Source organism: Falco naumanni, chromosome 7, assembly GCF_017639655.2.
Source record: "Falco naumanni isolate bFalNau1 chromosome 7, bFalNau1.pat, whole genome shotgun sequence".
NCBI lineage: Eukaryota > Metazoa > Chordata > Aves > Falconiformes > Falconidae > Falco > Falco naumanni.
Genome location: NC_054060.1, coordinates 69,995,810 through 70,019,767, shown reverse-complemented (window position 1 = coordinate 70,019,767; position 23,958 = coordinate 69,995,810). Strand labels below are relative to the sequence as shown.

General features: G+C 50.3%; 3 protein-coding genes across 4 annotated transcripts in view; 2 read left to right on the top strand and 1 right to left on the bottom strand.

Annotated features, from left to right (window-relative positions):
• The window catches only part of C7H11orf49 (chromosome 7 C11orf49 homolog), an 85,115-nt gene extending 79,642 nt beyond the window's left edge, over positions 1-5,473 (top strand). Inside the window, exons 8-9 of the mRNA XM_040599707.1 lie at positions 3,358-3,421; positions 3,923-5,473. Of these exons, the coding sequence (XP_040455641.1) occupies positions 3,358-3,421; positions 3,923-4,103 (245 nt within the window). The 3' untranslated portion in view covers positions 4,104-5,473. The remainder of the gene's footprint in view (positions 1-3,357; positions 3,422-3,922) is intronic.
• Positions 5,474-6,511: 1,038 nt separating this feature from the next.
• Positions 6,512-15,356, bottom strand: ARFGAP2 (ADP ribosylation factor GTPase activating protein 2). Of its 2 annotated transcripts, XM_040599690.1 has the most exons (17): positions 15,225-15,356; positions 14,816-14,934; positions 14,017-14,089; positions 13,418-13,549; positions 13,224-13,304; positions 12,288-12,390; positions 11,583-11,639; positions 11,089-11,133; positions 9,924-9,976; positions 9,357-9,493; positions 8,934-9,065; positions 8,322-8,450; positions 8,114-8,242; positions 7,608-7,734; positions 7,399-7,489; positions 7,170-7,288; positions 6,512-6,740 (listed from the first exon to the last, which is right to left on the bottom strand). In XM_040599690.1, the coding sequence occupies exons 1-17, from the start codon at positions 15,294-15,296 to the stop codon at positions 6,720-6,722; spliced, it is 1,620 nt and encodes a 539-aa protein (XP_040455624.1). In that variant the 5' UTR covers positions 15,297-15,356; the 3' UTR covers positions 6,512-6,719. The 2 variants fall into 2 exon arrangements, with proteins under 2 accessions (XP_040455624.1, XP_040455625.1); XM_040599691.1 differs by lacking the exon at positions 11,089-11,133.
• Positions 15,357-15,465: 109 nt separating this feature from the next.
• Positions 15,466-23,958, top strand: part of DDB2 (damage specific DNA binding protein 2) — a 50,691-nt gene continuing 42,198 nt past the window's right edge. Inside the window, exon 1 of the mRNA XM_040599688.1 lies at positions 15,466-15,785. The gene's annotated coding sequence lies outside the window, so the exon portion shown is untranslated. The remainder of the gene's footprint in view (positions 15,786-23,958) is intronic.

The following is a 23,958-nucleotide window of genomic DNA, read 5'->3' as shown; positions in this document are numbered from 1 at the left end:
GGTGGCTGATCGTTGTCGACAGTACTGAATTGAAGTCCAATCCTATACTTTAGCCCTTCATTCTTCCAGATTTTAGGTGACTGCTCTCGTCTACAAGAAGAGGAGGACCTAATGGGCAAACCTCTGCTGCCTCCTTGGCTCAAAGACTCAAAGCCCAGTCTTGCCCAGTTCTTCCCCATCTCCCATCAAGGCAGTGCAATCTTGCTAGTATATTAATCCCTGGCCTGCTGAAAATCATAAAACACAAACTGCTACAAAATTCTGTGCCACACTGCTGCAGGAACCAGAGGGATTTACCAAGCAGCATCTCACTTCTTGTTTCCATATTGTGCTGGTCAGTGTTGTCCTAGAGCAAGAAAGCGAAGTGTTGCATTGGCAAAGGACAGTATGTAGTCCATACATAATTTAGACTCACAATTCCATATTGCTCCCATATGCCTTGCTTGTGCTCTTCCTCCACTTGCAAAGGGGAAGAGAAATCACTTGCTGTGTTCGGCAAGGCTGTATCTGGGAGGTACATTTAAATGTGTGGAGGCCCAAACACTGATCTTCACTCATCTCCACTCAGGAAATCATCTGGGCAGTAAGGGTAGGCTTTCTCTGGATTTGGGTAGTTATCCTCTCCCTCTACTAGGCTTGAGTATTTGCCAGTCCCTCTATTACAAAGACAAACCTCAGTGAAAAGGTGTATCTTGCCTGTGGGCTTGTTCTTTTGCACAGGTGTGCATCATAGGAGAGTAAGTGTGTCCCCTCCCTGGCTGAGCCCCTTCTTGCAGCAAACCATTTAAGCTGCTAATGCTCCTCTGGGGCAGGGCCGCTTACCCAGCAACACGGAGATTATATATCAAAGGTGCGTGAATACAGCCCTGCAATCCCCTCTGCAAACAGGCTTAAGCAGCAGTGTATTCACTGGGGAAGGTGATGCCTGGATTGCAGCAAGCAAAATCTTTTTCTCCTTTGCCCTACAAAATCCACTTCTAGTCAAGTGCAAATAAAACAGATGAGCAGAAAAAAAACAACCCAACCACCACCCTGCCCACGGCTCCCATTGTGCCATCTACAAAGTTCATTTTCCGTTAATGTGGGCCTGTCCCCTGGCCCTCTGCCAGCCTCCTGCTGAGGCCTCTCTCAGAGGAGGGCAGCAGCCACAAGTCTGACAGGTGCTAGCATCTTGGCAAGGAAAGGAGGATTCTTCTCCTGGTGTCTTATCTCCCCGGAGGGGTGATTTCACTAGTTTTTGGTCTGTAGGGGATCACAAGCTCCCCAAAGCCCTTCAGCGAGGGCAGTTTCAGGCACAGGAGCTTTCGGTCAGGATGCCCATCCTCCCTCCGGTCTCACAAAGCCAGCAGCCCCCCTGCAGGATCGGGGTAGGGATTAGAGCGGCTGGTGCAGGCTGGGGCAGCGCTGATGAGTTTGTCAGGCAGACTGGAATCCGCAGCCTAACTCCAGTGTCAATGTTGATTTGTGAACCCTTTAAGTGTTATTTACTGAGTCTCCCAAGTAATTCTTGTGCCTTAGAGACCTCGCGGTGCATTCTGCAAGTGCAAAAACAAGTTAAGCTTTAGCTGCTTTTTCTTTTAGTTGAACCCATGAAAAGGAGCAGGCCGAGGCATTTCACTGGACCTCCCGACACTTTGTGTCGAGTTGCCAGGCTTTTGTGTTTGTTTGCAGGAAGGGAAGATAAGAATGGGAAGAAGTGGGGGGAGTCAGTCCTGGTCTAAACTGGTTCTGATTTTTAGGCACTCATTGCTACATTTTTGATGACTGCTGCCAGCTCGCCTGTGTGAGGCAGGTGGCTCTCCAGCCCCTTGTTCAAGAGCAAGGTGCCAGGGCCAGTAACCAGTTTTGTGTCCCCACAGGGAGTACAAAGCCCCTTCCCAAAGGTACCAAGTGAAGCACCCAGGTCCCCTGAGAAAGAAGAGCATGCCTCGCTGCACTGTCGGTACAGATTACCAAGTGGGGTTTTGTCCCGGTGTGCAGTGGCACTATCAAGGCTGTGGTAGGCTGTTCCTGTCATCTCTCTGCTGGCTGATCACACCCTCCCACGACCCCTGTACAAGGTGGGGTTTGTTACAGAATTAGAAAGGAAGGCTTTCCTAAGAGCCCCATCTTCCTTTCTGGGCTCTTCCTGAGGTGCCAGTGTCCTTTCAGAGAAGGGCAAGGACGATCAACCAGCTGTTCCAGTTCTGGATTACACCATGTCCTTCATCCTGAATGGGGTTTCAAATGTGAAAAGGAGCATGCCCGCCTTACGCCGAGAGAAGGTGCTGAATCACCAGCCCAGCCCTTCATGCTCTCACCCAGACAGCAAGCAAAGCTAGAGCACAGTCCATCCAGGCTTACTCCTGTAGACTAAACGTGCACCAGTCAGGCCTGACTTTCCCGAATTGCAAGAAAGCAATAGTCTTACATCTGTGGAGTGTTTTAATCCCCAGGCTCAGTGCACCACAAGGCAGGTGTCACAGAAGTACACATCTCCCGGGGTGATACAGTGCGTGCTTCGGGCTGTGGCACAGACAACAACGTATCTATTGCTCTGATAGGATATGGGACTGGTGACTGCAATTAGCAGAGGCCCATAGTCATCTTGCTGACAGTCAGTGCTCAGTGGTTTTGTATAGCCAATGGAAACTGCCAATCCTTAGGGCTCTTCAAGTTCTCTGAGAGGTGAGGCTACTGAGAGTGCCTCCTGTTTAGTCTGAGCTCAGCTACAGCCTATATGAAGGGGACAGAACATGTCATCATACAATCGTACAATCATTTACGTTGGAAAAGACTTTTAAGATAGACCCCAACAGTTAACCCAGCACTGCCAAGTCCAGTACTAAACCAGGCCCTTGAGTGGCACATCTACATGTCTTTTAAATACCTCCGGGGATGGGCACTCAGCCACCTCCCTGGGCAGCCTGTCCATGAAGGAATTGTTCCCGGTACCCCACCTGAACCTCCCCTGGGGCAGCTGGAGCCCGTGTCCCCTTGTCCTGTCGCTTGTTCCCTGGGAGCAGAGACCGACCCCCCCTGCCCACAGCCCCTGTCAGGCAGCTGTAGGGAGCGACCAGCCCCCCCACCCCAAGCCTCCTTTTCTCCAGGCTGAGCCCCCCCAGCTCCCTCAGCCACTCCTCACAGGATTTGGTCTCTAGACCCTTCCCCAGCTTTGTTGCCCTTCTCTGGACACGTTCTATCTTCGTTCTTTATCTGTCCATGATCCTCAACATTGTGTCCCTTTCTTTACTAGGTATATGGAAGAGTCTTCTCTGTCTTGTGGGGCGTATTCTGGATGCTGCTATGGCTTGAGCACTTTTCCTTAAGAATGAATAGCCTAATTGTGCTCTGATGCTTTCCCTTGTTTTTTTCCAGGGGCTTTGCCAGATAAAGGAGACTTGTTTCTGGACCCTGCCATGGATCAGGAACTTGAGAAATTGTAAGTGGAGTTGCCTAAAGTAGGTAAAGCAAGAGATTAAAGTTAGCATGCTAAGGGAGACTTTAGTACTGTCCCTGTTCCTTTGCTCTACTATAAAACAAGAGAAGCTAGCAAAGCAGCCTGAAAAGGCCTCTTTCTTCAGGGTGCCTTGGTGCAGCTAACAAAATCCTTAAAAAAGGCTTCAGAAACAGAGGGGAAAACTGTACCTCAAAGAAGGATCTAGAGGAAGCAGTATTCTCTAATGAACAGGGAAATTTTGTTTGCATGATAAAAACTGGGGGTGTTGGAGGACTCAGGCTCAGCTCAGAACAAAAATCTGTTTAAATACGAAGGATTCACGCAACGAGTCTGGCAGGTGCTAGTGCAAGGTGTTCCCCCTCTGTGTCATGAAAGTTTTTCCATCCCTGTGCTATTTGTGAATAAGTCCTCCTCCCGGGGTCACTCCAAAACTGCTATGGCTGGAGATGACAAGTTAGGCTACCTTTGTCTTTTCTCTTTCAGGGTAGCTCGGGTTTCAGGGATTTCCATCTCTGGTCCCACCAGCTCCAGTGGGGATGCAGCCAATTTGCCTGTCCGTAACTCACCCAGGATTAATTCTCCCTGGAAACCTCTACACCACCGGCGAAAAATGGATGCTGAGAGTGAAGGCTCAAATGAAGAGACAGACTCCTCTGAAAATTGAAGGTTGTAAGGGTGGGCACCATTCCCATCTTGAGTTTCTCCAGAACTCACGGGAGGAACAACACCTCCTCCCAGATCATCTGCTCTGACCGTGGGTGGGTTCTGCCCACATCACCAGTGTGCGTGTGGCCATGCCAGTCCCCATTGCCAGGTCCACCCATCCCTTCCCCAGGAAGAACTCTGCCTTTTTCCTAGCTCCAAGTTCGCGTAGGAATAGCTCCTCCCCAGAAGCTATTTCCAGCCGCAGAGCTATGTTACCCTCTGCTGGCAGGCAAGACCAACCAGCGACACTAGCTCTGCCTCCACTTGGAAATAGCCGGGTATTCTCTCACCAGGGCTCTCCCTCATGGTTGTGCTGGAGCTGTGGCAGCGTTAGTGCAGGCTGTTTGCCAGTGGTTTGTTGTGTAGCTGTGTTCAGACTTGGCCTAGACAATAGAGTGGTTAAATCGCCAGCGGCAGCTCTGCACTCCTGCTCTGTTGTAATTATTCCTAGTAAAGCTGCACCTGTGTATGATCAAAGCTAGAGAAATTCCTAGAAAAGGGCTTAGGTACTGCCATGCCACCTGTCTCTGCTTCCTCCTCCACGTGTCCAAGACTTGCCAAAGCAAATGCAGCAAGTAAGCCAGACCGCAGTAAGTACTGCGTGGTGCTGTCTGGCTCCTCTGCTGTATTGAGTTCCCTTCTGTGAGGCCCTCCTACCACCTCCAACAGCATCTTAAGGTCACTTGGAAAACTGAGCTTCAGAGGCGCTGGAGGAGGGATAAAGAAGTCTTTGAACTCCTTGGCCACAGGTGGCACGGCTTGCAGACATATACAGCATCTGCTGGGGTTGGGGGGGGCAGAAGGAAGCAGTTCTCAAACAAATCCTGGGTATTTTTTTGTAAATATTGGCATTGTTACAGCATCATAGCGTAGCCCTTACAACTACAAAAAGGAGTAGCACCTCGTTGTGTTAATGTGTAACTTCCTCAACAGTTTGGCCTCCACAGCCCTGAACGCTTTGCCTAGCCCAGCTCCTGTGCCTCAGCTTGCATAGCCATTATTTCCTGGGGAACTCTAGTTTCTCTTGCTTGTGTGGGAGCCTCCTTGCTTCTCCTGCTCATAAAATGCAGCAGCGTGGGCTGTCAGGAGCTGGTAACCCAAAGCTCAGAGCCGCCCTAAGCTGAATGGATTCAACACATGCTGGAGCTATTTTAAGCCTAATCCCTTAACTACTGCTGAGTCTGTACCACAGCCTCACCTGTGGAGAGAGTGGGAGGGGTTATTTATTTATTGTAAGTTATTTTATTTATTAACATGCTGGTGAACTGTGCTTTCTCTCCCAACCATCAGTGAATACTGACAGCCTCACAATAAAGCACACTGCCTACAGCCTCTGCTGTGTCTGGGGTCTGCTGGGCTGCCCAGCCCCCTCCACCAGGTTCCGGGGGAACAGTCCCGGGTGGGCAGGAGCAGCGCAGGCTGGCGGTGGTACCCCTGGGGCCCACCACCCCCTCCCCTTGGGCAAGGACAGGTGGCTGTGCAGGTGCAATGGGCTGCTACCGTGCTAGCCCGCTGGCCTGGCAGGACAGGCTCCCCTCAGAGGTACTGGGGGTAAAGATGCGGTGACCCCCCTCCTGCCCCACCACAGCAGCCAAACATCTGCGTACAGCAGCAGAGTAATCCTTCCCTCCCAGCCCCTCGGCCTCAACAGGGCAAGAGAGGCCCAAACAGCCCCAGCTCTTTTTCCTAATAAGGTGGGAGAAGGCTGGTTACACACTTATTACCCCATCCTCAACACCACAGTCCAAAGAAGAGAAAAACATGCCCTTGTTAAATTCACAGCCAGGAGCAGAGAGCCAAGTTGAGCAGGACTAGAATGACAGCCCTCACTCACTGCTGCAACTCAGTTCACTTCACAGCGAAGGACTTAAACCTCAGTCCAAAGCTGGGTAACAAAATAACCAGGGATCCTGTAAATACCATTCCAGTACTTCTTTACCTGGGCCTTTTTTGCTGATGATGTAATTAGAAGCTAAAAAAAATAATCTTTGCTTTGATTTTGTTCTCCTGCATCAATATATGCTGGTTTACAACACAGTAAAAATGATTATCCCATGGCAAAAGTCCGACCCTGCAAATACAGAGGCCTCCACAGCACCATGGATTGGGAGCACTGAGCAGAACAAAAAAAAAAACCCAAAAAAACAACAACAAAAAAAAATCAGTCATGCCTGTGGGAACCAGGTAACACGATGTTCAGAAAAAACAGCATTTCCCTTCCCTCTGTCACTTGGTGGGCTAAGGTGTGGGCCAAAGAGGACAGGAGCACTGATGAGGGCAGCTCATGAGCTCCTGTCATACCTTTTACAGCAGCGAGGTTAACCCTGGAAGAAGGCCTATCTCCACTGGCTAGTAGATAGCAGTGGGTATGAGGGCACATTGAATTTTAATAGAGTGGAATCCAGAGATATTCAGAAAGCATCCTGGGCACAGCGATGTCCTGACCACCTCTGCTTACCTTCTCCCCTCCCCACCCACCCCAGACAAACTAAGACAATCCTGCAGAGTTTACTCCAGGCAAAGGTGGCATCAGTGCCTCGTGCTGGCTTCCCTTTGAGTTGCAGTCCCTGGGTCATCAATATGAGCCATAACGATCCTGGGGAGGAAACACACCAAGACACCATGCTACAACACTTCCCGCAAACTCCAGAGACAGATAAAAAGGTCTCGGGGCGTTTGGGATTGGAATGCAGTGCAAGGTTACTTAGACAGGACACCATGCAAAGGCAGGAAGTAAAATGGCCTTTAACTTTTTAAGTTCTGCCTGGGATTTGTGGGAAGAGACATATCTGACATAACAAGGTGTCCTGTCCAGCAGGAGAGCAAGGCTGGCCAAGTATTCACTGGCCACCCAGAATTGCTCAGCTGTTGTAGTATAGCCATCAGCTACAAAAGACAGGTCTCTACCTGGGACTTTCAACGCAATTTGAGAAGACAATGGTAATTCCAGTGGAAGCCAGGGTATGATGAAAGCCCCCCCAAGCATGACAATAGCCTTTCTGAAGATGCCACAGCGTAATCTCACCTGGAGGGAGTTCATCACCCCATTGGCTAGGACAGCCATCTTGCCAGCAACTGATTTCACTCCTTGCTTGAACTGTGCAATGTCAGCTGCAGGCAGGACATTTCCAATCGACACACCACCTAGGAGAACCAGCAGGAGTTACCCCGGAGTCCCCTGGTCCAGAGAGCACCCTCCACTCTAGGTCCTCCAAAGCTGCCCCCTTCCTCAACCCCACCGAGTGCTAACAAACCTGAGTGCACATTCTCAGCTTCTCCAAACAGGTCTGCAGAGCTGATGGCACTGCTGCCTGAGAGCTGCTGCAGTCGGGATCTGGCTTCATACTGCACCAGAAAAACAAAACAGAAAGGTTATAAAGGAAAGGAACAAAGCAGGACCTGAGCAAACAGAAGGAGATGAAGCCAGAGCTGTACCAGCCTAAGCACCGCAGAATGCATCTACCTCAGCGTCTGCCTCCCGCCCAAAGAACATATCTGAAGAGATGGCTTTAGCTCCTGCAAACTTCTGCCGAGCTTCATTGGATTCCACAACAGATGTCCTGCCCTCTGTCTCCCGCCTGCTGGTGGGTCTGAGGAAACAAGAAGAGACGTCTCAGCTTAAGCTCACCGACACAGTAAAGAAACAGACTCCTCTCTCGGACCCCATCTGATCAAAGGAAAGCAACAAATCCTCAAGTGCTAGCTACCATCAGCGTCCTCCTCTCCCCACCTCGGGATGGCCAGCACTAAATGACCATAAAGGCTGTATCAAACTTAGGGACACGACAGGCAAAGAAGTGTCCAGGCCTCTTTCACTCAACACCCTTTTTCTTGGGCTTGTCCACACAAGTTACCTCCTGCAGTACAAGGTTCCTGTCATAACACAGCAGCATCTCTACCCACAGCTCCTAGACCTACTTGTTTGTCCTACGCACACGGAAGGTACAGTAGCAGTGGCAGGCATTTTACCTCTCTGAAACTGGCCGAATACTGGAAATGGTCACCTCGGGTTCCTCCTCTTTGTCCATACCCCAGGAAGAGTCCGTTTCCCATCGTGAGCCAAATGCATCTTCAAATGAGAAGGGATTATATTTATACCTAGGTACCAAAAATAGGTGATTTAGGCCCGACATTAAATTCAGGAATAAGCCAAATTTACACTGAAGCTACGTCTTACTTGGGGGGTCCAGATGTGAAGCTTCCAGCATCTTCAAACAAGTCCAGTTGGGAGCGGGAAGCTTTTGCAGCCAGTGGTGTCTCCTGCTCAATTACTTGCATCTCGGACATCACTGAGTGTGAAACAGAACTAGCACAACAAAGAGGCAGTCAGGGCCGATTGCTCCGACAGCACCCAGCCCCTACAGCCAGTCTGCCTCAAAACTGAACCTGGCCTTCACAGGCAGGGCAGGTGCCACAAGTCTCAAGGGAGAGTTGTGGGATGCCGGCCCCCTTCACCGCTTTTCTAGCTTATCCCGACTCCCTCAGCAGTCCTGCTCTACCTTAAGGGAAGTATTCTGCAGGGGGGACAGCTGCCAAGCAGCACGGCTCTAGGGCTACGCGCTGACAGGCCACATGCATCTTTGGAAAAGTTCAAATGAGAACTAGAATCTCTCATCAGAACGCCCCATTCCTTCTGGGGGCTGAAGCACTCTTAGTCATAGTCCAGCATATGAGCACTTTAAAGCAGCTCCTTATCTCTTACAAGAGCAGCAAGCTACTGCCTTCAGGAAACTTTTCCAGAGCACAGTGCTTCCAAGGCACCTGTCCTACGCCATCCACAGCCAAGTACCTTCTGGACACCAAGCCCATGCCCAGCCTCTCTGCTTGTTCACGCTTCTTCCCTTCAAGGTTCTGAAGTTTCTTTTCTTCCTTCTTCCGATCAAGCTGCAGTTCCTGATAAGCCAGTCGCATTGAGGTGACTCTAAAGGAAAGAGCTACGGTGGGTACCAGCTCATTACCCTCTGCTCCAGTCCGTGCTGTGGAGTGGCAAGGGGGGGAGCAACCCTTACAACGCATCAAAATACCCATTTCCACAACAGCTCTGCCAAAAATCCTTGCGTAGAAGCTTCTGCTTTTCTTCCCATCTCACCTTCACCGGGGTTCAACTCTTTTTTGGCTAACTGTGATTTCTTTACTGTAAGCATTAACAGCATTAACCTAGTATTATTTCTGCCTTAGTACGCAAGGCATTCGGCCCAAACAAGGCACTTACATGGACTCCTCAGCTTGTTTCCTGGACTCCACTGCCTGCTGCTCCCTCAGCTGCTCTGCCACCTGGGCTTGCCGCTCAATCTCACTGAAGCTCTGGCTGCTCACTTTCTGGGCTCCAAGACCTTTTTTTGCACCCAACTTGAAAAAACAAAAAATGGCGATTTCTTCAGCTTAAATTGTTCATCGGAGACGAAAACCAGAACCCTACTCCTTGCTGCACCAAACCAGGCCTTTGGTCTCCCTGTGTAGTTACAACCTACAGACCCCATACAGCTTGCAGCAGAGTGTGGAAGAACACCCAAGAGTTAACCCACCAGCGCTCAGTGCCAAGAGATCAGCCACATATGCTTCATATCGTAACAAGTAATGATCCAAAACCCAGTTGTTTTTGTCCATTAAAATATAAGCGGTCCTTCAAAATAAGCAGTGATATAATCAAAGCTCTCCCTTCCCCAAATGGATCTCTCAGTACGCAGCTTTAAGGGCAGAAAGCAAGGGCCAAGGAAAGGACAGCAGTAATATGAGACATGCTCTACCTCCTCTCCATAAAACAAGAGCTCAGACGTACCCCTTTCTTGGCACCTCCTGGCTTCTTCTTTCCAATGAGGGAGGGTTTAAGTTCTGCAAGAGGAGGGAGGCAGCAAATAAGCAGAAGCAAATTAATTTATGAAGCCAAAATTAGTCAGTGACCCACACAAACATACACCACAGTCCAGCTGCTTATAGAGTCCAGGACACACCATGCAGCTTCACATCAGAAGCCTGGGTAAGGTGACTTCACCCAGCCAAGAAAGATGCACTTAGAAGCTCCACAATTGCAGGCTGGTGGCCTAGAGAAGCATACCCATTGCTGGAGAAACTTGTAAGTGAATTAAGACCTTAGAATAGCTCCTCCAAGTGTCATGCAGTTGGTGACCCTACCCAGTAGGGAACAGGGTAGCTAGAGAAAGACAAGATTTATTCCAACATAAATCCAAGAAAATGCAGCTTCAGAGCCATACAATTGTCAGTGCCTCAACCAATGCCTCAGAGACAAAGCAGCAAAACCCCTTCAGTCATGTTTACATGAACAGGCCAACGATAAAATGGACCTGAAGTGCAGCAAGCTGTAAAAGCAACAGGTTCCCCAGCACCTTGCGCCGGGAACCTGTCGCTGACGGCATGAAGCATGCCACACTTGTAAAACCAGCCAAGGTCCAGCCAAGCAGCTGATGCCTGGGGAAAAGTGTAAGAACAAAGCAAACAGAGAGGGACTGCCCAGGACATTTTCCCAGCTTCCAACATGTAGTTCCAAAATCTTTTATCACCCTTGTTGGGCTTTTCTTCCACAGAAGTGTCTCCTTACACACATGACATCTGTCAACCCATACTTTAGATCATTCTTGACAGCCGTTTCTGTATCTTTTCTAGTCTCGCCATGAATTTTTGAAATAGGGGGTATCAAAACATTCACACTATCCGAGACCGTTTTCAGCTCACTGTTCCTAACATTTGATTTGGGGTTGTTTGGGGCTTTTTTTATTACTGCCAGGAAACATTTAACAGAAATGTCAGTAAGACCCCCTTCCAGATCTGGAACAGCTGGTTTAGATCCCAATACGATCATGTAAGCTTTGGCTCATTCTCTCCCTCCAAGCACAGGAAGCTAAAGTTAAGAGTTAAAGGCGGAATCACAGAGGGGGCAGGCAGAGCTGTCACACGCAGCCAGCGCAGGCCAGCTCTTAGCCAGTTACCTCTGGCAGGAGCGGACCCTTGTGTAGATAGATACATGGCCGTGTCTGAGGAAGAGACACAAAACACGGGGAATGAACAGATGCTTGAGGACACAGGCTTTCCACCCAGGACAAACCCACTGGGGGCTAGGAGCACACTCAATGAGGAAAGAAGCTCCAGCTAGATGCTCTGTGTGCAACCAGGACAGTAATGGCAGGGGAGAATCAGATATAAATCCCTATTATTCTGGAAGCTAATTAATTTGCCTCCAAAGGTGCTCAGAGGGGGAGATGACGACACACCAAAAAACAAACCTCCAAAACCCAAACACCACAGCCATGTGGCCTTGATCAGCCAAGTTCTAGGTGTGCAAATGCCAAATTTTGTCCAAAGTTCAAAAAATGAAAACAAGCTTTTGGGAAGGCAACAGCTTCGAACTCGATCAAACCTCCAGTAAACTGTGGCTTGGGTTTGGGATTCAGGGGCTGATCTGAGGGATGGGGAAGAGTCTTACCTAGAGGAGCTTTAGGAGATGTGCTCAACAAGTCAATAGATGGGCCTTGGCTGGAATCTGTGGGCACAAAACCAGAAGAGAACATTCAGACTGATTCTTAGCCCCTTTCTTTTCAGTGTGCTCAGTTCCGCTATTTCTCTTCTAGCTCCTCTGCACACCCACACACCCCAAACAAGCCAAGTTACAGTTTGAAACATGCAATTCCCCAAGTACAACAACTTTATGTCTCCACAGAGCAAGTTATTCCCTCTGCAGTGTTCTTAACACATTAAAAGCAAGCATGCAGGGGAATACACTAAGCTGTTTCAAATTACATCTATGACCCCAGATTCTTGGTTTCCTTGTCATTCACCCCAGAAACAGTTCTTTGCTCTATATTCACACATCATTTCCAGACCCACTAAATTCAAGGGACAGAGAAGAGCGTTCAGACAAATAATTATGTCTGGAAGCAGGGAAATGGAGCAGCTAATCACCAAAATAGTTTCGTGTGCATTTCAGGAAAAGCAGAGACCTGATCCCAAACAGAGCTGCATTTGTCGAAGTCTTCACTAATTTAACTAAACATCGTAAGAGTGCACAGAGCTTTCACTCCTTCAAGCCTGAACCAAAGAAAAACCTCAGCCCTTCCAGCTGTGATACAGGAGCATATTCTCCTGGAAACGAAGTTAGGTTTTTGGAAAAAGTATTCAGCAGAGAACTCACTTGACACTTCACTGCCTTCTGATGACTTTGCTGCTTTTTCCATCTCCGGGGAAGACTGTGCAGGATTCTGGCTGGCATCTGATACATCCCAGGTGCTGGAAGACTGCAAGGAGATGCTCATTCCAGTGACTTGCAGAAGATGAATGAAATGAACAATCCTGAACTTACTTCAGGTTTAGTGACCCGTATTCAGTTTTAAGGCCAAAGGAAACACGTTCCAAACTCCAGACTATGCCTTCGCTGAAGGTAAGGCAACATATGGACAAGTCCACATTCCCTTAGCAGGGACAAAAATTAAAGAAAAAAAAACCCAGAAGCTAAGCTGAACGGAAGGCCAGGATAAACAACAGCGTAACTCGAACAGTAGTTATCAGAGCTGGCTACTGGGAGGACTTCCCATCTTAAAGAGATGTGCTAAAATCTAGGAGAAAGTGTGAATGAGCTTCCCTGGAAAAAAATAATCTCAGCTTCCACTGCCTTTATTGCCATACAGCCAATTCTCACATTACTCTACTCACATAGGAAAGTCCGCCTAGTGTTGTACAGTTGCCCAAATCCACTTTACCAGCATCCATGCACTGAAAAGCTGACGAAACCAGAAGTTAAAGTGACAGCCAGTTCTTGCTTTAAATGTGCGGAGAGACTATGCATTATTGCAGCACACAAAGCATTTTCCAGGGAGTAGCTGGGAGCTCTGAGTATTCCTTGAAGATAAAGTTGGTCTTGAAAACAAAGGACATGGATATTACAGACCCCAGGAGGGTTTGTTTAGATCTGTGATTATGTCCCATGCTGATGACTCATCTTAGTTCTTCCACGTTACTACTGAATGAGTATACAATTTGGAGTCCTTCCAAACTAAGTGGGACTGCTCTGGCTGAACAGCTGGCTATTTGAGAGCTGTTAAGGCTGACTGGTATAGATGGTTCTTCTCACCTGTGTGTGCTCCATGAAGAAATCAGCGTCACTCTTGTCAGGGGAGTGCCCAGGGGCTCCACTCAGTCCATCTATAAGCAGCTGAAGAGAGAAGAGAGACAGGGGTGAAAAAAGAAGCAGAAGGTATCCTACAAGACTCGGCATCCGGCACTACACATCCAAGACACTACACAGTACAGAGCTGACAGACTTACATCAGTGCCATACTTGGCCATGGCAGCACTTGCCAGCTGCCGGATCTTCTCCCTGTACATCTGGGCAGCTCGACTATTATATTTAGCGTTGGCATCTGTAGTAGTACAGCCGTGCTGGCGGAAGAAAGCAGTCTGAAAAGAGAGGAATATCCTGTCTCCTGACTGCTAGATCATACTCCAGCAAGCATTAGACATAAACGCAACAGAAAAAAAGGAGCTTGCCAAAGACCAAGGATGACCATACTGAGCATACAGCATGAACCACCCATTGGTTGGCTTTCTTCCAAGGAGCTCCAGGCCCCAGAGGCCTGTTCTCCACAGGAGAGGATGCTTCCGACTCACAACGCTAAGCATAAGCTTTCAAACTGATCAGTGTTAACTCCTTTTGTTTAATGCCTCTCACTCAAATGAGATATGACAAAATGACAGATCCACACTTCAGAAAACAGTGCTTTCAAAGGTCACAGTCTGACTTCGAAGCACACGAACACCCCTCATTACACACTGCAGGTGAGGCTGGTACCCGGAAAACCACAATAAACAGAATGGGTGGATTAGCAAGAGGGAAAGAAAGCAAAATGCCTACAGAGGCTCCTCACCGCATTGGCATTGCTGCCCACTTGCATACACCTCAGCTGGAACCAGTTCCAGTTCGAATCCAACTCTGTGGACCTGCATGAGAACCAATTACTTCTATGAATAACGTACAGGCATACCAAGTGCAAAAGCAAGCTCTGAGCTAGAATGGTCAGATATGCCATTACTATCCCACAGTACAGGAGGTAAAGGGGGAAAGAGCAGCTTGTAACTTCTTTGCTTCCCATAAGAACTTTTAAAGTGAGGGAAAAAACACAGTTTCAGCTTCACACCAAAGAACAGTGTCCAGATTTACAGGACCTCTCAGTTATATTAAAAGGGCAGAGCCTGAGCTGGGAAAGCACCGCCAGCAACTTTCGTTTTACATGTTCTCTCACCACAACATGAGACTCGTCTGCAGCCCGTCCCACAGATTAGGCCAGAACACATGACAAAGCAGCTGAGAAAACAGCCAAGGAAAACGAGGTGACAGAGCGCGTCTCACACCAGTTACTCAGCTTTGCTCTGAATAAGCAGAGTTCCCAGTTCTGTTACTTAAAATGCTAACTTTTGCCAGTACTGAAAACGAAGAGGCTGAAAACCCAGCACCACCTTCCCCACTGATACAGAAAAGAGTAAATAGCGTGGCTCTCTGTGCCCTGCTCGGCGTTACAGGAGAGGCTTCCCTCTCGCCGCTGACCCCGGGGCCCAGCCAGCCCCCCGCAAGGCCGGCACCAGCCCCCCGTGGCGGGCAGCGATCCAACCCCCCGGCGGACCCACGCAAAGCGGGGCCGTGGCTGCGCCGCGCCCCCCGCCCCGCACCTGATGAAGCTGAGGTGCACGCCCAGCGAGCGGTGCGCGCCGGAGCAGTCGATGCAGAGGAACACGCCGTAGGTGATGCTGGCCCAGCTCGGGTTCTTGGCGCCGCAGTCGAAGCACGACTAAAGCGAAGGCAGAGGCACGGCCGGGCTGAGGCAACGGCTCTGCCGCCCCGCCGCTCCTCGCCGCCTCTCCCCGGGCCGCCCCCCTCCCCCCCGCCGCCTCTCCTCGGGCCGCCCCCCTTCCTCGGCCGCCCCGCCGCCTCTCCCCGGGCCGCCCCCCCTTCCCCGGCCGCCCCGCCGCCGCAGCGCGGCCCGCAGCCCCCCGGGGCCGGGGCCCAGGCCCGGCCCTAGCCCACCGGGAAGCGGCCCGGCTCGGAAGAGCGGGCGGCTGCTCAGCGCCTCATCGCTACCTTGTTCGCCGGCGCTGCCCGGAGCCGCTTGAAGAGAGTCTGGATCTCCGTCTTGCTCGGCTCCGCCGCCATGATCTCTCCTTCCCAGACGCCACTGCGGCGACGGGTGCCGGCCGGGCCCGGGCGGCGCGGGGCTGGGCCCGCACTACGGGTGCCGCCGGGGCCCACACTGGGCGGTGGGACGGGCCCCGCCGCGCCCGCGCCCCGCCTGCCGCGTCGCCATGACAGCGGGGCCGCTCGCCGGCAAGGGGGGGCTGGGAGCCCCCCCTTCTTCCCCGGGCCCGGCGCCCAGAGGCGGGCGCTTGGGGTCAGGGCCCCTCCTCAGCACCCCGCCATCACCCCGGCCGCCGCTGGGGCTCCCCGTCCCGGGGGGCGCTGCCCGCCGACCCCCGGCCCCCTCAGGGCCCAGGCGTGCGGGAGGCGGCACCTGCGCCTCAGGGCACCCGGCCTGGCACATGCCGCGGCGCCCAGGCTCGGGAGTGACTCAGTCCGCTGGAGGCCCCTCAGGCAGCGCTGCCCGATCCTCTGCGGTAATCAAGGCATCGTGAGGCAGTCACCAAGGTAGGGAAGTTGTTGCATCAGACCAAGATGGTGTCAGGGCCCCAAAGGGTTCTGTTACCTGCCTGGAAGCAGGACGGAACGGACTGGAAAGTCATTCAGTTATAACATAAAAAAAAAAAAGGAAAAAATGTGATGCTTTGAACTAAAAGTCAACGGCATGTAACCCATTTTGTGCTTTAGAAAAAAATTAAAGAGGGTGCAGAGCAATGAGAGTTTCAGAAGGGCAACGACAAGAAAAGCTAATCGGTATGGCTGAGATGGAATGGATGGAGATTTCCTCACCTCCAGAAGCAGGTTGCTGTGTTGCACCAGCTCGTCACTAAGAGAGGTAGTTAAATGTACTAGTATCTGGACAAGTCTAATTTCAGTTCAAATTTAAAGGCTTTCCGTTCACTCATTTCCACAGAAATTCATTGCAATGGGAACCTAAGACCCATGATCTAGGCAAGATCCGTAAAGTCTTGGGACATACGGATGCAATCAGGAACAACTGAGCTGTTGGGCAAAACGACCTTGCAGAATGTTTAGCAGGGATGTGGAGTCTTGCATTCTGAGAATCAGCAAAGCTTTAACAACGTTATCAGAGCGAGACCTGATACAGGAGGCGCATTTGCCTTGCAGTAAGATGAGAGGCTTCTGGCAGACGCATCTGATTTGAGCTGCTCGGAGAGGAGTTTCTGAACTGGGTAGCGAAGCCTGATTTAGCCTGCCAGGGCTCTTTCTTAGCAGCAGTTGTGTCTTAACTAGCCCCTGGTGTCTGTTGCTCTTATGCTGCTACCTTAATCATGCCTATATGTCCATTTCTGGGCTTACACAAACAATACTGGGGAATCAGTTCAGGTAAAAGTAACCGATAGCGTTTTCCTCACCGCTATTTTTAAGGCAGCTGAGTTCCCTTGATGCCATTCATGGTGCAGCTGTCCTGGCAGTCATACCAGGAGAGCTGATGTCAGGGTGCAGCAAGGGCTGGCTGCACCCTAGGAGAAGGAAAGCTCAAGGGGGGTATTCCCAATGCCACCAGGCCTGGGCTGGCCCTCCTCAGCCACGGCCCATCCATGCCCACAGTACCTGAGCAAGGGGAGCTGGCCAGGCCCAGGATAGTGGCCAAGTTTGAACAAGAAATGAGATAGCTGGCCAAGCTCATAGCGATGAGGTAGTCTGCTGTCAAGCTGGGAAGTCAATCCACAGGTCAGGATCAGGCCCGTTGATTGCCAGGCATGTCTGCAGTGGCAAATCTAGTCTGAGATCAGGCTGGTAAGGCAGCCTACAGGTCAGGATCAGCAAGGCACAGCCAGAGACCACTACTCCTCCAACTCAGCTCAGGCAAGGACTGGTACCTCTGGGCTGAGCATAAATGAAAGCAGAGTCACCCCCACAGCCATGGGCAGTGGGTGTGGGTAGAGGCCCCACATGGGGCTGCTCAGGGAAATTAAGGCCGGTTTCATGCACTCAGGGCCCTGACAGGTGAAGCTAGACAGAAGGACAGGAGAGGGAGTGTATGCTGTCAGGTTAAAGGCAGTGTAAGCTGGATCTGGTCATGTAGAAGAGCAAGTTCAGGTAATGAGCGTGCATCGGGAGTGGTGGTGTTTGTGTTGGCTCAAGCAGTCTCAAGCCAAGTTGCTTGCTCTGCTGGCTTTGTTCTCACTAGGTCTGTGTTTGTCTGTCTAATGGAGATGTCACGCAGGGGTTAGGAGGAACACGGTCTGTTCATGCTGGGTGTTACCCCAGCTGGGGCTTGTGAGAGGGAAACAGCATGTGCCTGGGAGGAGCGAAGGCAGCCTCGGAGGCTGGGAGGTCACTGTCACACTTTTTTCCCTGCCTGTCTGTGCTAGTAGACATGGGGAGATACAGTGCAGGCTCCTTTCCTCTGGGGAAGGTGCACGGGTTTTGTTCACTGTGCTGTGCCTTGTTCCAGCTTGGGAAGGCTTGCTACCGCAGGGTTGCTCAAGCTTTGGTACCTCAGGGTCCCTTGCAGGCCTTCCAGCCCATGCTGGTTGTTCCAAGTCCTGGCAAGGCTGCTGTTCTGTCCATCAGTTTTACATAAAAGCAGCAGGAAGAGCATGCTGCTGGTCCGAGAAATAGTCAGCTTCTTTTTGTTGCCTCTGTCAGTACAGGAAAGACCTCCTGCTGCTGACTGTTCCCTGCGAGCCCGTGCTGTCACTGCACTGTTCTTGCCATTTCCTGCATCTGTTTCTTTTGCATCTCATGTGCCTTGGTGCTGAATTTCTGAGCTCCAAGCTGGCAGCCTGCTCTTTGGCCCTCAGCTTCCCTCTCCACATACATCACATCTGACATCTGCCTCTTTCCTCCTGACTGCTGTGACACCAGACCCTGAGCCCGACATAGCCTCCTAATAGGAGATCGCCTTGCTGTTACCCACCTCTGTCAGTAAAAGGTAGTCCCTAGCGTCATCCAAAAGAGCAAAGGAAAGCAAAGGATGGTGACCAGGCTTGTTGTTGGAGTCTGCCATACCAATGGGTACACATTTCTGGTACAGAAAGTCTGTTCTGCACAGACTTGTTGTCTGAGGGCATAAGGTTTCTGTGAAAGACAGCTGGGAGAGGCTTGGGAGTGAAGTGTTATGATGGGGATAAAACCTGCCCTGCACTTGCAGGTCTGAGCCAAAGGGAGGAGAAAGCACTTCTCTGGGAGTCTGTCCAGAAGCAGAGTGGCAGAGGGGAGGGAAAAAGGTCCTTGCTCTCTTTTCACTACCCAGCAAAGAACGTGGGTGAAGGAACTGTGCAGGACAAAGATGAGGTGGCTGAGTCCTGCTCTCCTACTTGGACCCGTTGACCTCTCATCCTTTTGCTGAATGAGAAGATTTGGGAGGTGAGCTGGCAAATTCAGTAAACTGCCCACAAAATAATCGGTAGATACAGTTCCTCATGCATTGCAGTGTGAGTGGTGGGGTACGGGGAATCTACAATGATGCCCTGGGGAGAGGAGCTATTCCTAACACAAATTTGTTACTTTTTTTTTCCTCTTTCTTGCCAAGCAGTTAACAGACACTAACTAATCTGCATGATTTCCCCTGGGGATAGTCAGTAATCCTGGGAGAGAGCTCCGGCAGCCTGGCTGTTTTCAGTAGTAGAAAGAGCAAGCGTGGCCACAGATGGAGAGGAGGAGGCAAGGACAATCAGATAGAAAGCATTCTCCTCCTCAGTAGAACAAGGGACAGCAGGTATGTCCCTTCCTGGAGCCTGTAAGAAGGTGCTCCCAATTTCCCGTGGTTTTAGGGATCATATAGAAAACTTTTCCTCGGGTTGGATCAGGTTTCTGCCAGGTCAGCAAGCTGCCCTGCGTTCCATTAAGGCCATATGCTCACTACAATTGATTCAAGGGAAGCAGCCGGCTGAGCGTCGTGGGTGACCGGCCTGCCAGTGTGCTGCACTGAGTGTGATTGGTAGCTGCCTCCCTAGGAAAAAGTTGAGCACCGAGGCAGGCAGTCACGTCACAGACTCTATGCAGTGCTTCCAGCAAGATCTGAGATAAGGAGCTAATGCACTATGTGTAGAGTGAGTATTTTGTTCAGGTTTACAACTTAACAATTTTACGGCAGTCTTACAAATGTTGTGGTTTGGAGAAAAGCCAGCAAAGGTAGAAGGAATACATAAATTAAGGAACACAAGGCATGGGTAACTGGAGAGATACTGAGGAGCACGGTCATGGCTGGCTTGATCCAGTTTGGGGTTGTGGTGCAGCTGGAAGGCCGGTCCGGCTGCACATGCTGTCCCTTGTGCCCACTCTGGCAAGTGGTGGCCATGGGCCGAGTCGTGTCCCTAGCCCTACTCAAGCTGTGATTGTCATTGCATTGCTGGGCTGACCGCCTCCTGCTCATGCGATTGCTAAAGCAAGTAAGGGAAGGGCTTAGGAAGTTTTGAAAGGGAGGAGAGGGCTGTCCCTTTCAGTTGTGCCAGATGATGCTGCCAGGCAAAACGGCTGGGCTTTGGTGGAAAGGGTCATGAGTGCGGGGCCAGGGAAGGAGCATGCTGTGAGCATGTGTGTGTGTGTATGCATGTACATCTTCAGGTGTTTCTTTTGTAACTCCATTTCCAATATTATAATCAAATGTTTATTTTCCCATGTCTGGTAGCATCACCTCTGACTGGCCTTGCACGTGTTCAGGCCTTGGGAGGCTTTGGGGACACCCCAGAGCTGGGGTGAGCTGGCAGATGTGCCCAGGGATGTCCTGAATCTGAGGACGAGTTTTAGATCTTGCTGTAGTGGTCAGTTTGGAGGTGGCACAGGTGCCCCTGATGGGAGCAGCCTGTTTGGCAGGTGACACTCAAGTGATGTGTAGCTTCAAGTCATGCCCATCACACCATCGGGGGGGAAGCAAGGTGGAGAGAGCGGGCAGTGAGCAGGCCCCAAGCTATCTCACCCTCCTTCAAGGGCAGTCCATAGCACAGGCACTAGCTTGCTCAAGGTCAGAGCCCAGCAGGGCTGTCCTCCTATCAGACATGATCCTTCCACATTTTCCAGCAGACATGTAATCTCTCTTCCCTGCAGATCACTCCACTCCCCCGAGTTTTCTAAACTGAATCCCTCTAGCACAGGGACTAGTTGCCTGCAGCCCTACAACAAGCATAGGGAGCATGCCTAAAGCAGACAACAATGAACAGGGCAGGCAGAGCTAACAAAATGATCAGGTAGGCAAGGCAAGGTGAGAAAGCTGGTGGTTTACTCTGACACTCTTTTGAAAACATACAGCTACCACAGAGCACAAGCACCGCTGTCAGACGGGTGGTTATGAGGGATTTGGGTGGAGAGCAAGTAGGTAGGGGGCTTCCAGCTCTGCAGGTGGCCACAATGTGTTGGGGGGCTGCAGGGCCACTGGTGAGACAAACATCCATAGGGTTGTGGATGCAACATTCTTTAGGAACTGTGTGGCACCTGCAGGGAGGCCCTGAGGAGAAACTGAGAGAAAGGGCTAGTTTGGTCACAGCTGGGGGCAGCCTGTGTTTTGGTGTCAGGCTCCTGCTGAGAGCAGGAACAATAGACTCAGGAAGGAAAAAGGTAGTGAAGTCAAGGGGGAGAGTTCTGGGCCTGGAAGAAGACTCCAGCTGGTAGGATAGAAAGGAAACGCTGGGAGGAAGGGACCACAGGATCTGTAAACAGCTGGACTCAGTGAAAGCGCCGAGACTGAAGGGGAGAGACTATGCCCCCCGCCCCGCCGTAGGGGAGGAAGTGCAGACCCCACTGCACTGCTAGTGGAGAAAGGAACTCTCAAGCTGCAGATGATTGCCTTAAGTTGAGAGACTGACAACTCTGCAAGCAGGGTTACTGCATGGTGCAAAACAGGAGGACATGGCCAGTGAAATGAGCTGAAAGCAGCTGAGGGGATTTAGTATGAAATTCATTTTGGAAAATCTCAAGGTGTTCCAACAGAAAACCAGCCAGTTTCTTCCAGTTACAGAACCTACCCCATTTTCCACCCCCCAGAAAGGATTTATTTATCTTCGCGTATTCATCCTCTGATCTTTTAAGAACCTAGGTCGCTTGGTAGACAGCCTCACTCCCTTGCAGCCTGGAGTTCTCCAGCTTCTTGTCGCCTGGACCTGGGCAGCAGCGCAACATGTAGTTGCAAGTCTTTTTCAGTTTCGTCTCTTCTTTTTTTTTTTTCTTCTTTTCTTTGTGCAAGATCCCTCTGCAGATGTTTTGCCTCATATCATGCAGCCTTGGTATTCTTGCTTGTTTTGCACAACCTTTCCCGCCAGCCTGTAGAGGGTATTTTCCAACCACATTTCCATGGGTCGAGATGGTGTTTGTGGCACTGTCTTTGCCTCAGGTTCAGCCCCATGACCAGCCTGCAGCCAGCCTCTGTGCAGTTACCTTAGAAACAATCACCTTCTGGTCCGAGTGGAGTGTTCAAGGCCATTTTAACTCCAGCACCAGCTTTCAACAGGAGCAGAAGGGAATTTTGCAGCCTGCTGCCCTTAAGTATAACGCTAGCAGCTGTAAAACGCGACTGAGGCAGCCCCAGTTTGTGCACAGCCTGCACTGCAGTCAGGGACAACCTGCCTGAAATAGCAGAGCTGAGCTCAGGCCAGCGGTGGCCTTGGGCTGGATCTGCAAACAGGGCCAGGAGCAAAGGGAGTGCAGGACAGTTTGTAACAGCTCAGAGGGGGTCTCTGCAGGATTGCCATCTTCTTGCACCTGCTTCAGCACTTTGTGCCAAGCGAAACAGCCGCAGCAAGGAAACAGGGTATGGGGAAGTGGGATGGAAAGTAAACGAAGCACCAACAGCCCCAGGCTCCACGCAGGGCAGTGGGAGTTCCACCAGGAGTTAGAAGCTAGCCACAACTCTCAGCTGCCATCCCAGAGCACAGCTGTGCTGTGGGCTCTGCAACCCAGATTCTGCCTACAGGGCAGAAACATCACTAACGGGTTGAGCAAGCTCAGCTGCTGCTTTGGGGAAATGGGTGTGATCCGTCATAGAGAATCTTTTAACTTCCCCTTCCTAGAAAATTCATGATCAACAGGAAATCCAAACTTTGCGTGATATTTCAAAAACTCTTTTCCAGGAAGGTATCAGAACCAAATTAATTATCTGCCAACAAGTACAAGCTTTCCACAGGGAGTGGCTTTATTAAAAAAAAATGACTAGATAAGGTTTTCACTGTGTTGCCCATTAGGCACAGAGATGCATCTGTACGTTTCTGCAGGAATCATGGTGGAAGAATAGGCTTTGCTGGCCTTCTGGAATTCAGGTACAGCAAGTAGTTCATGTGTTCATTTCTCTGTTCATACACAAAACTTTTGGCATGGCACGGATGACAAGTTTCAACTAGAGCCTTTGTGGTTAACAAAACCTCATTTGCTTCTATGGAAAACTAAGTCTCCGGGCAGAGCTATTAGTTTAATATAAGATCATTACATGTGTCTGGGTGTTTTTTTCCCCCCCTCCAGCTGGTTCTTTACTACACAGGCTCTCTTTTACTAATCCATTTGGTTCTGGGTAGCCAGGGCTAAGTGCCACACCAAAATTTATGAGGTACAGCCCAGCCAAGCGATTCTTCATTCTCAGTGTGCTGTCTCCTGTCCATTACTTCAGCTCTTGGCAGGAATTTCTAATGTGCAAACATTCCTTTAGGGGACTTGTTCACATAAGCTGCAGCATGTCACTATTTCTGGAAACCTTCAAGCAGCCCATTATGATCAGGTGGTCATGTTTTCCTAGGACAAACAAGTCTGTTCAGACTTTGTCCTGTGGAATTTCAGGTTGTTTGTACCGTAACCAGAGGGTCTGTCTGCTGGACATTGCTGTCCTCATAGCAGGTTCTGGCCACACCTAACTCCATCCCTAATTACAGCCTGACTACAACTCAGAAGAGCAACTGAAGTCAAGCCTCCACGTTATCCTTCATAACTCCCTTCTAGAATTTTTTGACCTTCCATGAAAGGCTAGCATTAGTGTTTGAAAATATCCAGGCTAACCAGTATCCACCATAGCACAACTCGGGTCATTTTATCCCTGCCTGTTGCTGTGACCTCACAGGCCTGGCAGGCATGCTCTTCACATTCATGTGTGTTAGGACAAAGCAGCAACAAATCATTTGATTGCAGGTCAGGAGGAGTAACACTTGCAATTACTGTACAACACCGATGGTACTTTACCTGGGACCTAGTAACGCAGAGACTAGATCTTTAAATAAATCCAAGTGCTTATACACCAACACCTCTCATTATATGGCATAAGCTTAGAGGCTTCTTCAAGTATTGGACCTATACTAATAGGTGAATTAATAGCTAAATCCAGGTGGTTTTAATGTCTGTTGCTTAGATCTTTTAATTGCCTTTTGGGAATACTTTCTCTTTTCTTGACTAATGACATTACGGATTCAGAACAAAATGCTTTAGCCTTGTTCTTTTGGTTTACACTCTACTCCCCCATGCATGAAGCACAGCAGTAGGGACACTTCAGGCAAGACCTTTCAACAGCTGATGCGTTTCTGTGGTCTCACAAAAGCACTAAATGGCACTAGTCTCAGATCCCTTTGTCCACAGCAGACTACATTTCAAGGCATCCAGCATGCTGTAAAAGGTTAATTTCTGCTCTGTCTGGCAGGCAGGCAACAAGATGTTTGTGATACTTTAATTTCTCTTAAATTAACAGTGTTTCAATCTGCCCATCCCCACCTTTTCAATCTATACTTGTGAAACACCCATTTTG